The sequence below is a fragment of the Nicotiana attenuata genome, chromosome 8, assembly GCF_001879085.1.
Source record: "Nicotiana attenuata strain UT chromosome 8, NIATTr2, whole genome shotgun sequence".
Classification (NCBI taxonomy): Eukaryota; Viridiplantae; Streptophyta; class Magnoliopsida; order Solanales; family Solanaceae; genus Nicotiana; species Nicotiana attenuata.
In genome coordinates, this window is record NC_031996.1 from 24,174,882 (window position 1) to 24,190,331 (window position 15,450).

General features: G+C 38.5%; 2 protein-coding genes across 2 annotated transcripts; both read left to right on the forward strand.

Moving 5' to 3' along the window:
- LOC109231564 lies at positions 10,922-12,857 on the forward strand. The gene is made up of 5 exons (XM_019397222.1): positions 10,922-11,030; positions 11,100-11,224; positions 11,360-11,392; positions 12,209-12,416; positions 12,583-12,857. Exons 1-5 carry the CDS (start codon positions 10,922-10,924, stop codon positions 12,855-12,857), a joined length of 750 nt encoding a protein of 249 aa, XP_019252767.1.
- Positions 14,247-15,095, forward strand: LOC109231565 (uncharacterized mitochondrial protein AtMg00810-like). The gene is made up of 2 exons (XM_019397223.1): positions 14,247-14,360; positions 14,472-15,095. Exons 1-2 carry the CDS (start codon positions 14,247-14,249, stop codon positions 15,093-15,095), a joined length of 738 nt encoding a protein of 245 aa, XP_019252768.1.

Below are 15,450 nucleotides of genomic sequence, written 5' to 3' on the forward strand. Positions count from 1 at the left end.
GGGAGCGTGGCTTTGGTTCTGTAATTGGGCTATTGCCACCTGTTGAGCTTCTAACATTTCGAAAACCGACCGCAAATTGATCTCATCGCCTTCGCCGTCGTGCGTACCTCTGGCTCCTCCACGAACGTTGTTTTCTGGCTCGGTGGGCAAATTAGTGTCGATTTCCACATGGGAGTTGGCATCGATTGGGTTTGCGACCGGGGCTCCGTCGGGGTCAGCTGGGGGAACCTCGTTGCTGGGCAGTATATTGTTGTTCTCGCCATGGTGGCCAGACTCAGCATCAACGTTCAAGTGAGCAGATTGAGAGTTTGACATTTTTAAGTTTACTTGAAATTAAAATATCAAAGAACAAGAGTAAAGAGGAGTGCGTTATGGAAATTTGTATCAAATTTCCACTATTATCCTTAGCCCTACGGTGGCGCCAAACTGTTTACCTTAAAAAATATATAATAATTTAATTTATATGTGGTTTGAAGGATATGCGGATTAATTCAATACAAACGATTAATAGAATTAGATTAAACCGATAAAAGACTTAATAAATTACCAAACCAATAGTGGGGATGATCCCAGACTCTGTAATAGCTTTGATGCTCACAGTAATGGAGAACTGATGAACAAAGTAAGAGTAGAGAAAAATAACAGTATATTGCCTTGATATGTCTGTTACCATGTGTCATGAATAATAAGATTTCGCCTTTATATAGTATGGGAGTTTTACCCTAAGTACAATTCTAATAAAGGTAAATATCTTCCGTTTTGCTAATCACTAATTTTTTGCCGATACGGGTCGAGATTCACACCGTGATATCCGGTCAAGCGCGGACATCACTGCCCTTTGTTAGTCGTGCGCAGCTGTTTGGTAATGCTCTCCGAAGCCTCGATCCTCAAATCGGTTTCGAAGGATATGGCCCCTATATCCCGAGGGTAGGTATTTTGCTCGAGCCCGGATACGAGGGGCTCTTTGCTTTGACTCTGATACATTACGTTCACGTTCCTGCTCCGTTTGGCTCACCGGGAAAGTTGAGTCATGCAGTGGGCTCGGTTTTACCCGTATATAATATGCTCGTGCAAATTGATTATATGGCGTTGCTAAATCAGCACTTAATAGCATATGTTGCTTGTTACTTGAATGAAATCTTCAGCCAAGTATATAAAAAAACTTCGTATATTTTTGGATAATCACAGTGGAATCTGAGATGCCATCGAATGGATTTCACTTAAGATATAGAAGACTAGTTAATCTGTTAATGGGGCTTTAATCTATTACAAATAAATAAAAAAATTTTTTTGAATGGAAAGATATTTATTCTATTAAACCCATAACATTGAGCATTACAACAGTAGTTATGATCCCGAGGATCATTGATAGATGGTAATCCATGCATGGCATGAGAATTACCTAGAGTAGCAAGGAATCTACAACAGTTAAAGGAAATAGTTTTGATAACACTCCCACCACCCTTGTCTGCCAGCATCCTGGCCAGAACAAAAGGTGGGGGAAACAACTAAAATTTTAATTTATTTAATACTAAGTTGGCCGTCGCATGCTTTGCTAGGGTATGGGCTACTTCATTCCCCTGCCTGAAGATGTGATGCATTTTCACGGTGCCCATTTGTACCAGAAGCAACCTGCATGAATTGATAATAGATTTGTAAGTTTTACAATCATCGTTAATAAAAGAGATTACATATGCATCAGTCTCGATTTCCAAAGGAAAGAGCTTTCTGTTGTTTAACTATACAGAGCCCTTGGTAGAGGGCCATTTGCTCTGCATGGACTGGGTTTTTTGTGATAATTTTGGAAGAAAAACCTATTAGCCAGTCACCCTGCTGATTCCTTATTACCCCTCCAATGCCTCCAATACCTCTTTCGTTTTTACAAGCACCATCTATATTGAGCTTAAACCAGCCCAAATGAGGTTTAATCCAGTTAATTGTTAGGTTGATTTTTCTATCCCAATTAGATTCTATATCTGTTAGAAGAGTATATTCAACTGATTGATAATAATCTTACTAAGGGACAAAGGGATGGTAGTGTTATTTATATTGTTATTATTCCTAGTAAGCCAGATATTCCAAATTACAAAAGGGAACAAAGTATTCCAAGTTATGTTTTTATTAGGAATTTTTGGAATTTCCAACTGGAGAAATTGGAGCCAGTTCTGACCTTGAGGTTGGAATTTACTAGTATTGATGCCTAGTTTGTGCCATATGTGATGGACGTGAGGGCAGGTGAGGAAAATGTGCATAAGAGATTCTAATTCCTTACGACAAATTGTGCATTTCTCATCTATGTTCAAGCCTATATGGGATAAATATTTTCTGCATTGAAGTCTATTGAGGTTGCAAAACCACATAAAGTACTTGATTTTGTTAGTTTATTGCAAGTTCAATACCCAATTGTTGTTAGTCTCAGGGTGAATTTTACCTTCAACTAGTTTGTAGCAAGATTTAGTCATGAAAAGACCATTAGGGTTACTATCCCAGGATATCGAGTCCTTATTGTTATCATTAGGGATGAAAGTTGATAGGATATTAGTTATAATATCCTCCGGGATAACAAAGGAAATGTTTGCCAAGTTCCACCTATTTCCGGATCTAACATCACATGTCCTAAGGGAGGTTTCCTCTTTAGTTAGAGGACCAATGACATAGCTTCTAAGGGTGTTTGAGTTGGCGATCCATCTATTTTCCCATAGATTAAGAGCGGAGGAATTATGGATTGTCCAAGACATACCTTTTTGGCATATTCTCCACCCCTTAATGATATTTTTTCAAATGAAGGAGCCCTTATCATTTGGCTTATGAGAGTACTTTTTAAGAAGAGTAATTGCCCATAAATTGGTAGTGTTGTTAAATAATCTCCAAGCTAGGTTAGCTAGTAGTATTAGGTTTTTTAAATGAGCTTTCCTTAGCCCTAAGCCCCCATCCTGTGTTGGTCTAGTAACCATATCCCAATTGACTAGGTGATGTTTCTTTCTATTGTCAGTTGTGCCCCAAAGAAAGTTTCTTTGAATTTGGTCAATTATCTTAAGAGTTTTAGGGGGAAGCATAGTGTATTGCATGTAATATGCTGGTAGACTGGATAGAGTTGATGTAATTAAAGTGCTTCTACCTGCCAGGTTAAGCTTATCACATTTCCACCCCGAGAGCTTACTTCTCATAGTGTCGATGATGAATTGGTAATCTTTGTGATTGGGGCTATTATAAATAATGGGAAAACCCAGGTATTTCCCAAATGAATTGCATTCCTTTATCACAAGGGAGTGAGAGATATTAGATCTAGCTATTTTACCACAATTCTTAGAGAATTTAATCCTTGATTGTTTGAAGTTTATTGTCTGCTTAGAAAGGTCACAGAATTGCATTAGGGCAAACTTAATAGATGAGGTGGTTTTACTATTGGCTTTCCCAATTAAAACCAAGTCATCTGTAAAGAAAAGGTGGGATAGGGGAGGGCTATCTTTGCTCATTAAGATATGATCTCATGTCCTAATATCCACTGGATGGTTTATGTAATTAGATGACATTTCCATGCATAGAATAAAAATATAGGGGGAAATTGGGTCACCTTGCCTGATACCTCTACTTGGTTGGAAAAACTTGGTTTTAGTCCCATTGATCGAAATAGAAGTGGATGATGTAGCTATACAGGACATAATAAGCTTGGATATATTTGGGGGGATTTTGAAAAATAAAAGGGTCCTGTATATGAAAGACCATTCTAACTTGTCGAAAGCCTTTTCAAGGTTAATTTTGACCAGCATTTTGCCAGTATTTCCTTTTGTATTTTTAAAAAGGTGAATGAGTTCCTGGATAATAATAGCGTTATCACTAGCTCTTCTGTTTTTTATGAAACTAGATTGAATAGGGCTGATGAGAGTACTAAGAAGAGGTTTTACCCTATTTGTAATTATTTTAGTGATAAGTTGTAGATAGTGTTGCAAAGACTAATAAGCCTAACGTTATTGAGGTTATTGGCATTAGAAAATTTAGGGATAAGGCAGAGGTAGGTAGTATTAATATCTGGAGGGATTGCATGGTCCCTAAAGATTTTGTGACAAAAAGTCCTAACAGAGTCTCCTATAATTTTCCAATATTTTTGATAAAAAAAGGGTGTAAACCATCAGGGCCAGGCGATTTAAAAGGCTTAAAAAAATAGCAGTATTTATGTCACAATCTAACAAGGGTTTATCCAATACTGATAGGTCAATATTGTGGAAACTGGTTGGACCATGAAGCATGTGAGTCCTATTTGTATAAGTATGACCAATAGTAAATAACTTGAAAAAGTGATTAAGGGTATGACTAAGTATATGCTGGTGATTATCTATCCATGCACCTTCACTGTTTCTAAAGAAGCTAATATGGTTTTGTCTTTTCCTATTAGAGGCACTAATTTGAAAAAACCTAGTATTAGCATCCCCCTCGTTTAACCAACTAATTCTTGATCTTATTTTTCAATAGTCTTCTTCTAGCTTGAGGATATTAGTGTAGTCCCTAAGAAGGTTCCCCTCCAAATCTTGAAGAAAAAAGCTATGGGTATAATTAGGCGATTTTTGAATACCATTTAGTCTACCTAGAATAAATTTTTTTCCTTAAAAATATTCCCAAAATGTTCCTTACCCCATTTTTTGTCAGTGAAAGAATTGGTGGCCATCATTAAGTCTCTATTCCTCCATTGGTTCGCAACAATATTACCAAAATTTGGGTGGATACACCAAATATTCTCAAGACGGAAAATTTTATCACAATGGTGAGTGATATTATTTAACTTTACTAGGATAGGCTTATGGTCCGGGTGGGTTTTTGGAAGATGAGTAATGGTAGCATTTGAAAAGTTTTTTAACCAATCATCATTAGCTAAAACACGATCTATTCTTTCCAGTATTAACCCTTTCTTTTTCCTATGGTTAGACCATGTAAATTTGCTACCCTTGAAACCAAGATCAATGAGATTACAGTAGTCAATATTTTCCCATATTTTAGAAGCCCTAAAATTTTTCAGTGGTCTACCACCTATCTTTTCATTACTACTAATAATTTCATTCAAGTCACTCCCTAACATCCAAGGACCCTTATAATTTCATGAGAGAATTTTAAGGTTATCCCACATAATATCTCTAAGGTGAACTTGAGTACTAGCATAAATAGCCGAAAAAAGCCATTTAAAATTAAAGGGCCGTACCTGAAGAAGAGCATGAATTTATTGACCATTTCTGGTGAAGTGTTCCACTGTCACTACAATGTGGTTATTGAGGACGGCCATGCCTCCTGACTGGCCTTCTGCAGGAACTTCTATGAGCTAAGAGAAGTTGAATTCATTTAGAAGGGGGCATAGTTGAATTCATTTAGAAGGGGGCATGCAGTAGCATCCTAGTCTCAAGGAGAGCTACCATACGGGGTTTGTGGGTGTCGATTAATTCCCTAAAATTACGACGAAAGTCATCATTATTGGCACCTCTAACGTTCCAAAATATTATAGTAGTTGCTCTATTCATTTGGGATGCTTGTGGTTGGTTTACAGTGGACTCCCTCTCCACTGAGTTGTGGCTCCTCCTTCTTGATGGAACTAGAATAATTGCCTGCTTTCCTACTGTGGGATCTTGTGGTGGTCGAACATGCATTGAGCACTTGTACATGGTGCTCGGGCAACTGAAGATGTATTTCTTGCTCCATAACTCTGGGAAGAGTAGTATTTTTACCTCGTTTAGGCTTGAAAATTCCACACTCGGTTGAGTACCTTGAGGAAGGTGTTCTTCTTCTTCCTCTACTGGATGTTGTGGTGGATCTTGTCATGGCACATTGACTTGGATGTTGGGTTCCAGGTTTTTTGGACCCATGTTTGGTGGATTGTTGGTTTCTTGGGCTGCATGGTGACTCCATGGCATGAAGATCGGATTGATCATCATGCTTTCCTCCGATGGGAAGAAGGGTAGAGTCATTGGGAGATTGATGAACTGGTTGGGTGTTTGTGGGAAGTTCCACTGCTCCTGCATTTCCTGGATTAGGGTGTGATTCATGTGTGGGGCTAGAGGGTGAAGGATATTGTTGATCCATGCCTGATTTGTGTAGTTGTTTGTTGCTAAGTGCATCCCCTCCGATATTAGTTGGGCTAGGTATCGAGTATTCTGGATTATTATTACCATCTCTTGGCCATTGATTTGGATATTGAAGGTTATTGCATGGCCTATGTGGCCTGCTTCTAGCCAAGAGGTTGGTTGGTAATTCTGGGATTGAGGGGGGATGTGAAGAATAGTGGTTGATTTTGTAACTGTGGTGGTATTTGTGGAGGGTTGGCCATCGGAGGAATTCGTTGGTTTGGTATGTAAACTAGCCGAAATCTTCTCCTGGCTGTGAGTGGGAGTCTTGGCATTCTCTTCTTGTGGGGTATATATTTGGTTAGTACTGGTAATAGGAGTTGTAGCTTTACTAGAGTTCTTGATTTCTATAGAGTTCTTTGGCTGCATGGATGGTAATTGGTTTGGCGTGTGAGGATATATAAGATTTTTGGAGGATTTTGTTGTTGCCAAGTGCTCTGAGTGGTCTGCCATTTGGACATCTTCTCTTGCATGCATGTCCATGTGTAATGTTGTTGAGTTAGGGGTAGTGGTAATAACCGAATTAGGGTTAGTATTAGTTTAGGGGTAGCCAGGTAATTATTATATTTGTTTTTAGTGAAAGCTTCATCTAATGATTGGGGTGGTGGTTCCAAGGTGCCATTGGTGTTGGACACATGTATGAGTTTGTCCTTTCTATTTTGCATGCATTGATCATTATGGATTATGGGCAGATTTTTTCCTAAACCATTTTCGAAAACCATGGGCTCCTTACTGTCGAGAACCTCAAAAATATTATTAGAATTTTGGCCAACATTGGAGGAGATGATATTGTCCGTGTATTGTCTAACTTTTGAGTCAGTAGCTGGGATATTTGATAGGTTGATTCCCATGTTTTTAAATCTATGAAAATTAAAATTTTGGGAATTAGAAGACATACCTGTGTCCGTGCCATTGAATTTTGGACGTGTACCTGGATTGGTTACCTTAGCAGTTTGGATTTGCTTCACTCCAGAAGACTTCTTTTTCTTGCTAAAAGTGACAGTCACCCAATCATTTTGGGAGTCTTGTTTAGGGCTATCTGCTAGGCCTCCTTGTTGCTCACTGATTTTGGGGGGTGGTAGAGGCATTGAACATTTTGATTGGCTATGGCCTAATTTCCCACAATTGGTGCATAAAAAATTTTCACCCTCATAATGTATATGTTGTTTATAATTCTCAATGTAAACAAAAGACTTAACTGGCTTTTCCATGGATACTTCAACACATAGTCGAGCATACCTACCTCTTAGAGTAGAGGAAGTGCAAGCATCGATCCTTAGTAATCGCCCTATGGTATTACCTATTTTGTGTAGGGTGGTAGAATCATAAAATTCAGTAGGGAGTTGGGGTAGGCGAACCCAAACTGCTGATTTTAATTGTTTTGCCTCACTGGCTACAAATTGTGGCTCCCTTTTTTGAACTGATAGATGGTAACCATTGATAAACCATGGTCCATTGTTGAGGGCTCTGGACATGTTCTCCTCCTTGTTGAGTTTTACTATGAAGTAATCAGTCCCTAGGTCCATGAGAGTGAAGTTTTCATTTGGTTTTCACAACTGATATAGTTTCCTTTTTAGGTATTGGTGCAGGATGTTTTCCCATAAGTTTAATAATGAGAGAATACCTCCATAGTTGATAAATTCTTTGGAGGTCGCCTACTGTGAGGGAGACTTGTAGGTTATCATTAAGATCTTGGATTTCTTGGGAGGATATTTTTTGGCTAGGCAAGTCTTGAAAATGGTAGTCTAATTGCATAGGGTTGTCTTGAGTAGTAAGTTGTTGTAGGGGCGGTTGAGAAACCTGCATATTGATAGAGTCCAAAAGGAGGATTTCCTTATATGATGAGTTATGGTGTTGGGGTACTTTTGCTAGTATAGATGTTGAGGAATTATTTCCTACATCAGCCCGCTGATTATCCCTATATGGTGTTGATGTAGGTAGATTAATAACGTCATGTTCATGAAGTATATCGGGAGGTTTAGGAGGGATTTGAAAGATTTGATGGTTGGAAAGTGGGAAATTGTCCATTGCTACTATGAGAGTGTAGTTGAAGAAAGTAGTGAGAAGATAGACCTTCTCACTCTATTACTACTTAGTCGTCTAAATAAAAGTTGATGTAGAATAAAATTGACGGGGGTTTTTCTTTCTTTTTCTTTTTGTAATTTAATAATACGGAGCTAGTTGAAGACTACGCAATTTTTTGGAACAATATATAATTTAATAATATGGAGCTAGTGGAAGACTATGGAAATTCTTTAAATGAACACATTTGCTTTCGGATTGAAAAGTAGGGGCATCTTTCATTTGAAAGTATGAACAAAATCAGAATATCTCGTACTATGTCGTCAATAATTTAGAGCAATTTTCAAAGTCAATATTCATTAAAAAGAAGCATATTGTCACAAGAAGTTCTCTGTAAATACGATCCATGAGTAATCTAGAAAGAAAATGTGCTTTGGACAAAAACTCATATTTTATCAAGTGTGGAGCCAGAATGATATTAGTCACTTCGATTAGATGTTTAGAAGGGTATTTCGCACTAGGCTAGCTAGCTTTTTAGAGTTGTAAATTTCTACTTTGAACAAAAGGGATTTAATTTATATTAATAGCTAGGTATTCTACCTATTATTAACCTTTAATTATAAGGACTCAAGAAATAGTTTAACGTAAGTTGCTTATGTTAAAAAAACAGTGTCAAAATCACCACATATAGAGCGTCAAAGTTTAGATTAAGTATAAATAATGGTACCTCACTCGACTTGCATTAAATTGTCAAACATTTACCTGGAATAACCCCTTAAATATAGTGGTAACTGCATTCTTTTTAATAATCTAGTCTCTTTTACTTATTTTCTTTGCCCCTTTTCCGGGTAGACACTTATTACCTTTTATTTCTATTATTCTGTAAATTAAAAGACAGAAAGACATGTTTTTCTATGTAACACCCTAATAAGTTATGTGCCTTTGTATTTTGATGATTTAACAAACTTCATATGAGAACCAGATAGGGAACCTGTTACATAGCCTCAAAGTTCTCAGTAAAACAAGTCACATGTCTGGCACAAGTTCCAATATTATCAGTCAAAGAAACGGCATAAGGAACATATGGCTATCAGTTCCTCCGGCTATAGTACAAGTAAATTCCTTACAGTTGTTAAAGTCGCTACGTTGTTGCACTGCACACACAACAATGCAGCAGTCACTTTATGGGGCATGCTTTTGATGATTTAACAAACTTCATATGATAACCAGATAGGGAACCTGTTACATAGCCTCAAAGTTCTCAGTAAAACAAGTCACATGTCTGGCACAAGTTCCAATATTATCAGTCAAAGAAACGGCAGAAGGAACATATGGCTATCAGTTCCTCCGGCCATAGTACAAGTCAATTCCTTACAGTTGTTAAAGTCGCTACGTTGTTGCACTGCACACACAACAATGCAGCAGTCACTTTATGGGGCATGCTTTGTACCGGATACTTGCTTACATCATCCCAATGACCTCACTTATATGTTAGCAACATGAGCCAAGGGAAACCATACACTTGAAAACCCTAAATTATTAAGTCTCTCTCAAAGTGTGTTGCCGCCTTCATTGACTCCAAGGCTTGAAGAACAAAGTAGCAACAAAAAAAGGACCAGATCCCAGAACTGAGTTAATCGTGTGTCCTTAGTATTGTTGTATCTTTGTTAATGTTATTCACTTGTAATTCCTACTCAGCTTAGTTAGAGGCATCTTGTAGGATATCTTCTTAAAACCATAATCCGTATGTCTGTGTTTTGTGTAGAGTTAGTTAAAGTGGTGAGCTTTGTAATAGAGTTATTACAAAGAGACTTGCAATAGAGTTATTTCAAGTAGGTGAGGGATTAAGAGTTTAATTCCTAGGTTACAATAGGTTGTAATCTAAAGTTTGCTCGGTTAGTGAAGTTAAAATCCTACGAGTGTAGGTCGTGGTTTTTCATCCTATGAGCTGGGAGTTTCCACGTAAAATACTGTTGTGTCATTTACTTATTGCTATGTGTGTGTGCTCTGTGGGAACTGATAGAGAACCATGTTCTCTATACAGTTTGGTGGACTCTTAGTTTACATCAATTGGTATCAGAGCAGGTTCTTTCTATAAGGCTAACACCTAGAAAGGATCCACATGGCTGCTCCACCAAACTTTGAAGAAGGTCAATCAACCTATATACCACCAAGATTCAATGGACAATACTACAGATGGTGGAAGACAATGATGCATGATCTTATCATGGCTGAAGATTCGGAGCTTTGGGATATCATTTGTGATGGACCCTTTGTCCCCATGAGGATCATTGGCGAGACAACAGTGACAGTTCCAAATACAAGGAAGGAGTACAACGGTGTCGACCACAAAGCTATAGAGAAAAACTTCTATGCAAAGAAGATCCTCATCTGCAGTATTGGACCAGACGAGTATAATAGAATTTCAGCTTGTCAAACTGCCAAGGAGATCTGAGAGGCTCTCCAAATCGCACATAAAGGAACAACTCAAGTCAAGCAGTCAAAGATTGAGATGCTCACTGCTGAATGTGAAGTCTTCAGGATGAAGGATGATGAGTCCATTCAGGACATGCATACTCGTTTCACTTCCATCATCAATGGGCTCCATTCTCTAGGAGAGACCATTCAAGGAACAAACTGGTCAAGAAAATACTCAGTGTATTACCTGGTTCTTGTGAGAGTAAAGTTAATACTATCACGGAGGAAAGCAAGAGCTGATCATTGACGAACTCATTGAAAATCTGAAGACCTACGAAATTAAGAAAAATAAGGACCATAAAAAAAGAGAACCCATAATGGAGAAGAACCTGGTTCCCAAGGCAGACAACAGTGACTCAAGTGGTGATGATGCTAACATGGCCTATTTGACAAGGAGGTTTCAGAAAATGGTTCACAGAAATGGAGGTATTCCAGAAAGTGGCAGTTTTAGCAGACAAAATGGCTATGATTGATGTCACAAATGCGGGAAGTCAGGATATTTCATCAAAGATTTTCCTCTCTACAAGCAAGACCCGTACAAGCACAACACAGATAAAACAGCCGAGAGGAACCGGGTTTCCAACAGGAAATTCAAGAGAAAAAATGCCGCTGACAATGTTGTGAAATAAGCTCTTGCTGCGTTGGGAGATTCCTCTAATGAATCTGAGGGAGATAATGAACAAGTCGACACCTCCATGATGGCCGTTGAAAGAGAAGCAGATGAATATGACTCGATCTTTTCCCTGATGGCATAGTCTGACGAGGATGAAGATGATAATGATGATGAGGTAAAATTTCTAGACGTTCAAAGAAATTTGAAGTCTTACTCTCCAAAAGAAACTTGTATCCTTAGCAAATGTTCTGATTGACGCTTATCATAACCTTATCAATGATGAAAGGTTTTAACTTTGGAATTAGGAGAGGTAGAACGTGAGAGAGATGATTTGCTAGTCGTAGTTGTTGATTTAAAAGAAACCAATGAGGATTTAAAGAATAAAAGGATTCTCTAACTGAGAAAATTAAAAAGGTACAGCATGAGAGAGATGACTTGTTGGTAGTATTTATGGATAAGGAAATAGTAGAAGAACTAAAGAGGGAAAATAGTTCTAGAAATGCTTCAAAAGGTAAGGAAGTGGCGAGCGAGGCCCACCTTAAATTTGAAAATGAGCTCAAAATGATAAAATTGAGTATGTGTGCTGAATTTGAAAGAAATAGACAACTTCAGAAAGATCTAAGCAGGGTTAAAATGTCCTAGATAAATCTCTAAAGTGGACTTGGTCCTCTGATACAATCACTTTCATGTATAAAGGAAAAGGCTTTGTGCAACCCACATAGCAAGTATGTTACTGTCCTTGATAACTGACTTTGTACTCTTTGTCGTAACACTAGGCATTTTGAAGACTCCTGTAAAGCTAGATTTCAGTCCCAACAGAAAAATAAAGTTTTTGTTGAAAAAGTACCTACTGCTAACGAACCTGGTTCCTACAATAAAAAACGTGTGATTACTTCTTGGACAAGAAGAAGTTTAATTCACCCTTTTTCTCACTACAAGGGACCTAAACTTGTTTGAATTCCTAAGTCTAATCTCTAAGTTTCTTGTTCAGGGAGCAGTGAATGGAAGCAACCAAAGATGGAATATAGATAGCAGCTACTCTAAACATATGACTGGAAGTACTGATAATTTCCGTTCACTCAAAGCCCTGAAAGGTAGGAGTGTGTCCTTTGGCAACGGTAAAAACGGATACATCCTGGGAGTTGGAAGAGTTGGGAAGACACTTACTCACTCAATTGAGAATGTGTATTATGTGAATGGTTTGAAATACAGCCCGCTGAGTGTCTCTCAAATCTGCGACAAAGGAAATAAAGTGGAGTTCTTATCAAAGACTTGAACAACCACAAATGTTGTGACTGGTGAAGTGGTTTTGATGGAAAAGAGATTCAAAAACATCTACGTCGCTGACTTTGAGTCCTTAAACAGTGGGGGATCTTACATGTTTGAGTGCTATTGATGATGATGTTGAACTGTGGCACAGAAGATTGGGACATGCAAGCTTCTCCTTGCTGAACAAGCTAGTTAAGAAGGACCTGGTCCGTGGGCTGCCAAAGTCAAGGTTCAAGGATCACAGAGTGTGTGATGCATGTGTAAAAGGAAAGCAAGTTAGGTCCTCCTTCAAGCCAAAAAAGGGAAGTAAGCACCACAAGTCCACTGGATCTTCTTCAAATGGATTTGTGTGGACCTGTGAGAGTGCCTAGTAGAGAGTGCCTACTACTCCAGATTCACATGGACCTTGTTCCTCAGAACCAAGGATGAAACTTTTCCAATCTTTGTTGCCTTTGTGAAGCATATTCAAGTTAAAATGAGCCATAATGTTGTAAGCATAAGATCTGATCATGGTACAGTTTTCGATAATGCAAAATTTGACGAATTTTGCGCTGAAAATGGTATATGTCATAATTTTTTAGCTCCCTGAACACCCCAACAAAATGGGGTTGTGGAGAGGAAAAATAGGACTCTTGAAGACATGGCAAGGACGATGCTATTTGACAGTGGTGTACCAAAAAGCTTTTGGGCTAAGGCAGTGAACACTATCTACTATTTGATAAACAAGTGCATGATCAGGTCCCTCTTAAACAAGACCCCGTATGAATTTCTGAACGGGAGGAAACCCAAGCTGACTTACCTAAGAACATTTGGTTGCAAATGTTTCGTTCTCAATAATGGTAAGGAAGCGATGGGAAAATTTTATGCCCTAGGTGATGAAGAGATCTTTCTTGGATATTCTACACAAAGCAAAACATACAAGGTCTACAACAAAATTACTCAATATGTTGAAGAAAGCGTACATGTAATCTTTGATGAATCACACCACTTAAGTGGGAAAGATTCACATGATAAGAATGATCAAGACGGAGAGCAATCAAAGGTTCCTGGAGAAGTAATTGATATGGCAAATGGGAAGGTAGATCTGATGAGTCAGGTCAAAGAATCTAATGAAGAAGATGTAGAAGAACCTCCAACTAATTCAGAGGAAAATGGTTCCTCCATTACAACAATTGAAGCAGAAAACAGAGTTGATGACGTCGTGCAAGGAACTCCTGATGCTTAGTGGAAGAGTGGCATTGACTCTTCCATGGATGCTAACGATGGATCCTATTTAAAGAAACTTGGGTCTTCTCATAATGTGATTCAGGTGTCCAACTGGAAGCACAAAAGCTCACATCCTCTCCGGAATGTGATCGCTCCTCTTGATTCAGGGATTCAAAACAGATCAATGTCAAGAAGAATGTTTGCCTTCTCAGCCAACCTGTCTCAAATTGAGCCCAAAAATATCAAGGAAACACTGAAAGATGCTGACTGGATTGCTCTCTATGCAAGATGAACTCCATCAATTTGAGAGGAACAACGTGTGGCACCTGGTTCCTCAACCTTTAGATAGAACTTTTATTGGAACCACGTGGGTGTTCAGAAACAAGCTTGATGATTTTTGGAATACAACAAGGAACAAAGCCAGGTTGGTGGTTCAAGGTAATAATCAAGAAGAAGGTATTGACTATTATGAGACCTTTCCTCCAACTGCACGAATGGAAGCCATCAGAATTCTCATTGCCTTTGCATCTCATATAGAATTCAAATTGTTCTAAATGGATGTCAAGAGTGCATTTCAGAATGGATATTTAAAGGAAGAAGTATTTGTCAAACAACCACCTGGTTTTGATTGTCATGAGCACCCTAAACATGTTTTCAAGCTCGACAAGGCAATATACGGTTTAAATCAGGCCCCTCATGCATAGTATGAAAGGTTGTCCAGGTTCCTTTCGGGGAATGGCTTTAGGAGAGAAAAAATTAACAACACTCTCTTTTTGAAGAAAAGAGGGAGGAACCTGCTGATTGTGCAAGTTTATGTTGACGATATCATTTTTGGTGCAACAAATGATTCCTTATGTGAGGAGTTTTCCAAGCTTATGGGAAGCGAGTTTGAGATGAGCATGATGGGGGAACTGAACTTCTTCCTAGGTCTGCAAGTTAAGCAAACTTCTAAGGGAACGGTGATAAGTCAGCAGAAATACATTAAAGAGCTTCTGAAGAGGTTTGAGATGGAAAGCTCAAAGACCATTGATACTCCTATTTTCATTGCCACTTGTATAGACATGGACGAACCCGGCTTCCCTATGAATGAAACCATGTATCGGGGTATCATTGGTTCACTCCGGTATCTCACAGCCAGCAAACCTAACATTGTGTTCAGTGTGAGATTATATGCTAGATACCAATCAAGTGCAATAGAATCTCACCTGAAAGTTGCTAAGAGAATTCTGAGGTATCTCAAAGGAACACAGGACCTGGTCCTCTATTATCCCTCAGGAGACAATTTCAACTTAATTGGGTATGCTGATGCTGATTATGCTGGCTACTTGGTGGATAGAAAGAGCACATTTAGGATGGCACCTTTTCTGGGATCATGCTTGATTTCATGGAGTACAAAGAAATAAAACTCTATGGCTATTTCTACTGCAGAAGCTGAATATGTGGCAGTTGCTTCCTGGTGTGCTCAACTATTATAGATCAAGCAATAACTGGAAGATTTTGGTGTGTTCTCTGATTGTGTGCCATTACTGTGTGACAACACAAGTGCTCTCAACATGGCAAAGAACACGGTTCAGCATAAGAGGACAAAGCACATTGATGTGCAACATCAGTTTCTCAAAGACAATGTTGAAAAGGGTCTCATCTGCATGAAGTTTTGCAAAACAGAGGACCAGGCATCTAATATCTTCACCAAATCATTGAGCAGAGAGCACTTTGAAAAGAATCGACTGGAGTTGTGACTAATAAAATTGAACTGCG

Coding starts and splice junctions, on each gene's coding strand:
- LOC109231565 (XM_019397223.1), top strand. CDS start 14,247: ATGGATGTCAAGAGTGCATTTCAGAATGGATATTTAAAGGAAGAAGTA. Junction 14,361..14,471: donor ATGTTTTCAAGCTCGACAAG/GCAATATACGGT, acceptor CTCTTTTTGAAG/AAAAGAGGGAGGAACCTGCT.
- LOC109231564 (XM_019397222.1), top strand. CDS start 10,922: ATGGAGAAGAACCTGGTTCCCAAGGCAGACAACAGTGACTCAAGTGGT. Junction 11,031..11,099: donor AATGGTTCACAGAAATGGAG/GTATTCCAGAAA, acceptor GCGGGAAGTCAG/GATATTTCATCAAAGATTTT. Junction 12,417..12,582: donor GAATGTGTATTATGTGAATG/GTTTGAAATACA, acceptor GTCCTTAAACAG/TGGGGGATCTTACATGTTTG.